Source organism: Mya arenaria, chromosome 3 (assembly GCF_026914265.1).
Source record: "Mya arenaria isolate MELC-2E11 chromosome 3, ASM2691426v1".
NCBI classification, from domain to species: Eukaryota; Metazoa; Mollusca; class Bivalvia; order Myida; family Myidae; genus Mya; species Mya arenaria.
The window spans coordinates 79897019-79902879 of record NC_069124.1 but is presented as its reverse complement, the minus strand read 5'-3'; the positions used below and the strand labels follow the sequence as shown (position 1 = coordinate 79902879).

Below are 5861 nucleotides of genomic sequence, written 5' to 3'. Positions count from 1 at the left end.
CTTGTAGCACATATTCAATTTTGTTGGTTGTTGACCATGATAGGATCTTTTGACTTACTTCTTTTTTTGAAACTACTGCAATGAAATTTGGACATGCATACAGTTTTGCAAACAAAATAAATTTTTGACACTTACTGTGACCTTTTGACCTACTTTCTTATTTTTGAAAACTTCACCAATGAAATTTGGACCATGTGTACATAGTGAGCACATTATCAACTGTGTTATCGGTTGACCGTGATAGCGATCTTTTCACTTACTTTCTTATTTTTTAAGCTACTGTAATGAAATTTGGACAATGCATACAGTTTTGAAAACAAGTATAAATTTTGACACTTACTGGTGACCTTTTGACTACTCTCTTATTTTTGAAACGTCACCAATGAATTGAACCATGTGTACATATTTGAAACAAAAAATCAGCAAAGATGTTTGATGTGTAGCATTTTCTTATGTCCTCTACCAAGTTGTTAAAAAAAATGCCCATGTGTTAATAAATTGCCCCCAAGGGTCGCCTGATTTACATAGAGATATACAGGAAAAACATAAACTTATTATACTTCGATCTGAAAACAAGGACAAGAGCTATAGATATTTGGATGTGCAACACTTTTCTAGTTGGTAACAAAGATTTAAAACTCACATAGGGGGCAATTTAGGGCATTGTGGCCCCCGTGTTAATTTACCCCTGCAGACACCCAAATTTAGGCATGCACCTGATGATATCATGTAAATATTGTGTGATTTATCTTTGATAGCATTTACACAAGAAGAATATTAAATTTTGAACTTTTTTTTCATTTTTTACTCAAGCTCTCTGATGGTACTGTTTAGATAATGTATTAATGTTGCATAAGTGCTCTAGAAGAGGGAACCAGCGAGATTAAGGTACTTGACCATGCCCTTTCAAATCCAATTTCCATTGCTATCAACTTCATGGTTGAACACAGCATTCTTTTTGCCAAATAGCAGATTTTGCAATCTTGAAGTATTCTGGTTATTTATTAGTATTTTATAATTCCAATGGATGGATATAAAGTCATGTTAAATATCATGCCAACAGGAATCTCATTCTTGTTGTTTTTTACCCTAAACATTGAAGGTTTTTTATATATGAGAAATAACATTTTTGATTTTATCAGATGTTGTAGAGAAAACAAGCCATTGAATTCTGCTATATAACTTTTCCTCCCTGTTGAGAGTCTCAATATGCAGCCAACATGATGTTTTGCTTTACTATTTTCAGGAGTATATAACTTATCTGAAATGAGGTGTGGAAGTAGTCAATTGTCAGAATGTCAGTATGGGATTGTTAACTATTGCAGACATAGATGAGTGCAAGTACATACCGGGTCTGTGTGTGGAGCGGCACCTGTATCAACACTGTGGGCTCTATATGTGTCGACTGCCAGCCCGGACAGAGGCTTAAAACACCCATCACTGGCGTCTGTGAAGTGTCTGACATACTTTCAAGCAGTCTGTTTAGTTGTCCTCTTTCATCCTCTCTTTTCAAATCTTTACAAGCAAGACCTAAATATGTGAATTACAAAAGTAGGTCAAATTTTATTGAACATTCTTTTATTGAAACATTTTTGCATGGTCATAAATGCCTGTTTAATTAACTTCCATGTATTCTCCAGTTTAGCGTACTATATGATTGTAAACTGTATAGGTTTAAGTAAAGCCCCATCTGATGTGCATGTTTCAGACATCAATGAGTGTTTGACGCAGCGAGACACTCGTAACGGGGGCCGTTGTACGACAAGGGTGCAGCTCACTTCTGTACATGCGGACCAGACTTTGAGACCACGCCCGATAGGTCCAGTTGTATTGGTACATGTTTACTTCATACTTTGTCGTGTCATGGAAGAACTCTTCTATACTGTATGAAGTCATATTTAAGTTAATTTGTTTTTCAAAGTATAATATTGGCTTGATATCTTCGTTATCATCTTACAAACATTCAAATGAAACTTAGTACATATGTTGCCAGAGCCATTATGTACATGTGCACTCTGGCTTTAATAATTGATAGTTATGCCCCTTTTCAACTGAAAAGAAAGCAACAACAACAGACAAACATTTGCATCTGCTTGCACTGCCACTTGTTAGACACCTGTTCATATAAATAAGGTGTTAGATTTACGTATGATCAGGGGTATATATCTCTAAATCTAGTATGGCTGATAAAATATTGACAAGGTGATAAAGACATTCAGACATAATTCTTGTACCTTTCATTGCAGCTGTGAGGAGAACTACTGTTTCCAACGTGTGGTGAATGGAAAGTGTACAAGTGGCCTGCCACCAAGACATCTTTGTCTGATGCTGCTGTGGGGTGGGGAAGGGCTGGGGATCCGAAGACTTGTGTCAGCTCTGTCGGCACAGAATACAGGTGAGTGTAGCAACAGCAAGTGTTGACATGTTTTTGAGTATTTTCACAACATGTTTTGTTGTCTTTGCAGTAAGTTATACCTAAAGTTATGCATGAAACAAAAAATATGATAGTCAAGCTTTAATAGACTTTTGCTGAATAATGGTTTAACGTTAAAGAGTGTCTTTTCTGTTTAGCAGAAAACCTGATCCTGCAATAATTCAAGATGCAAGCTAGATTTGGGGAACTTGGTATATGGTTATTATTTTGTTGGACTAAAAGAGATTGCCATTATCTTAACTTAACTCTAAAAGATTAAAACTATGTAATGAACACTTGGTATCTGGAATGAGGCATTAAAGAGTATGCACATTGTTACACTATTTATTTCAGATGCCTATGAAAGACTGTGCTTAGACCGGAGCCCAGTTGGCACAGATGAGTGTTTCATACTTCAGCAATCGTCTGTAAGAATGGTCGATGTGTTGACACCACATATTCGTACAGATGTGAGTGCTACGATGGCTACAGCGTACTCCGAGTCACAGAGAAGTGTTCGGTATGTTTACTATACTCTTTGTTAAGTAAATTAGACAAGTGCATATAGAGATATTTCAGATGTAATTAACAGTTAATTTGAAATTAGATCAAAGGGACTTGCTCATTTGACACAACAAAATTATACTCGCTAATGCATCTTAAAGCACTTATATTATTAACTATTTACACCTTTGATTCTGCAAATTGCAGAAAAAAAAACACTTTGGTATAAACAATACTTTGGTTTATGTGGTGCCAACCCACGCCATAACAGTCAAGGAAAAATTAAAAAACTGACAACAATACCTCACACCCACAAGGACTCATACACAAACTAGGACAACTTGACCTTTAAGCCTCCTTGTGAAGCGCATTACTAATGCTATTCAAAATCCCTGACTTCGGCGGTCTTACACAACGATACCACTTGTGAGTGGGAAACATGTATAGTGAGGGCTGATGGTTCATAGGGCAGTCTTACACAACGATACCACTGGTGAGTGGGAACATGTATAGTGAGTGCTGCTGGTTCCTAGGGCGGTCTTACACAATGATACCACTGGTGAGTGGAAAAATGTATAGTGAGGGCTGATGGTTCATAGGGCAGTCTTACACAACGATACCACTGGTGAGTGGAAACTTGTATTGTGAGTGCTGCTGATTCCTGGGGCGGTTTTACACAACGATACCACTGGTTAGTGGAAAAATGTATAGTGAAGGCTGATGGTTCATAGGGCAGTCTTACACAACGATACCACTGGTGAGTGGAAACTTGTATTGTGAGTGCTGCTGGTTCCTAGGGCGGTCTTACACAATGATACCACTGGTAAGTGGAAACAAGTATAGTGAGGGCTGATGGTTCATAGGGCAGTCTTACACACCGATACCACTGGTGAGTGGAAACATGTATTGTGAGTGCTGCTGATTCCTAGGGCGGTCTTACACAACGATACCACTGGTGAGTGGGAACATGTATAGTGAGTGCTGCTGGTTTCTAGGGCGGTCTTACACAATGATACCACTGGTGAGTGGGAACATGTATAGTGAGTGCTGCTGTTCCTAGGGCGGTCTTACACAATGATACCACTGGTGAGTGGGAAACATGTATAGTGAGTGCTGCTGGTTCCTAGGGCGGTCTTACACAACGATACCACTGGTGAGTGGGAACATGTATTGTGAGTGCTGCTGATTCCTGGGGCGGTCTTACACAATGATACGACTGGTGAGTGGGAACATGTATAGTGAGTGCTGCTGGTTCCTGGGGCGATCTTACACAATGATACCACTGGTGAGTGGGAACATGTTTAGTGAGTGCTGCTGATTCCTGGGGCGGTCTAACACAATGATACCACCGTTGAGTGGAAACATGTTAAGTAAGTGTTACTGGTTCCTGTGGCGGTCTTACACAATGATACCACTGGTGAGTGGGAACATGTATAGTGTGTGTTACTGGTTCCTAGGGCGGTCTTACACAATGATACCACTGGTGAGTTGGAACATGTATAGTGTGTGTTACTTGTTCCTAGGGCGGTCTTACACAATGATACCACTGGTGAGTGGGAAACATGTTAAGTAAGTGTTACTGGTTCCTAGGGCGGTCTTACACAACGATACCACTAGTGAGTGGGAACATGTATAGTGTGTGTTACTGGTTCCTAGGGCGGTCTTACACAATGATACCACTGGTGATGGAAACATGTTAAGTAAGTGTTACTGGTTCCTAGGGCGGTCTTACACAACGATACCACTGGTGAGTGGGAACATGTATAGTGTGTGTTACTGGTTCCTAGGGCGGTATTACACAATGATACCACTGTTCAGTGGAAACATGTATAGTGTGTGTTACTGTTTCCTGGGGCGATCTTACACAATGATACCACTGGTGAGTGGGAAACATTTTAAGTAAGTGTTACTGGTTCCTAGGGCGGTCTTACACAATGATGCCACTAGTGAGTGGGAACATGTATAGTGAGTGATGCTGATGGTTCCTAGGGCGGTCTTACGCAATAATACCACTGGTGAGTGGGAACATGTATAGTGAGTGTTACTGGTTTCTGGGGAGATCTTACACAATGATACCACTGATGAGTGGGAACATGTATAGTGAGGGCTGCTGGTTCGTAGGGCGATCTTACACAATGATACCATTGGTGAGTGGGAACATGTATAGTGAAGGCTGCTGGTTCCTAGGGCGATCTTACACAATGATACCACTGGTGAGTGGAAACATGTATAGTGTGGGCTGCTGGTTCATGCGGCGGTCTTACACAATGATACCACTGGTGAGTGGGAACATGTATATTGTGTGTTACTGGTTCCTAGGGCGGTCTTACACAATGATACCACAGTTGAGTGGAAACATGTATAGTGAGTGTTACTGGTTCCTGGGGCGATCTTACACAATGATACCACTGTTGAGTGGGAAACATGTATAGTGAGTGTTACTGGTTCCTAGGTCGTTCTTACACCACGATACCACTGGTGAGTGGGAAACATATTAAGTAAGTGTTACTGGTTCCTAGGGCGGTCTTACACAATGATACCACTGGTGAGTGGAAACATGTACAGTGTGTGTTACTGGTTCCTAGGGCGGTCTTACACGACGATACCACTGGTGAGTGGGAAACATGTGAAGTAAGTGCTACTGGTTCCTAGGGCGGTCTTACACAATGATACCACTGGTGAGTGGTAACATGTATAGTGAGGGCTGCTGGTTCCTAGGGCGATCTTACACAACGATACCACTGGTGAGTGGGAAACATGTATAGTTAGTGTTGCTGGTTCCTAGGGCGGTCTTACACAATGATACCACTGGTGAGTGGGAACATGTATAGTGTGTGTTGCTGGTTCCTGGGGCGGTCTTACACAATGATACCACTGGTGAGTGGGAACATATATAGTGTGTGTTACTGGTTCCTAGGGCGGTCTTACACAATGATACCACTGT

General features: G+C 40.7%; 1 protein-coding gene across 1 annotated transcript in view; it reads left to right on the top strand.

Annotated features, from left to right (window-relative positions):
• The window catches only part of LOC128226299 (fibrillin-1-like), an 18969-nt gene extending 15717 nt beyond the window's left edge, over positions 1 to 3252 (top strand). Inside the window, exons 7-10 of the mRNA XM_052936185.1 lie at positions 1326 to 1374; positions 2247 to 2395; positions 2768 to 2933; positions 3189 to 3252. Coding sequence (XP_052792145.1) covers positions 1326 to 1374; positions 2247 to 2395; positions 2768 to 2933; positions 3189 to 3252 — 428 coding nt within the window. The remainder of the gene's footprint in view (positions 1 to 1325; positions 1375 to 2246; positions 2396 to 2767; positions 2934 to 3188) is intronic.
• The last annotated feature ends 2609 nt before the right edge of the window (positions 3253 to 5861 follow it).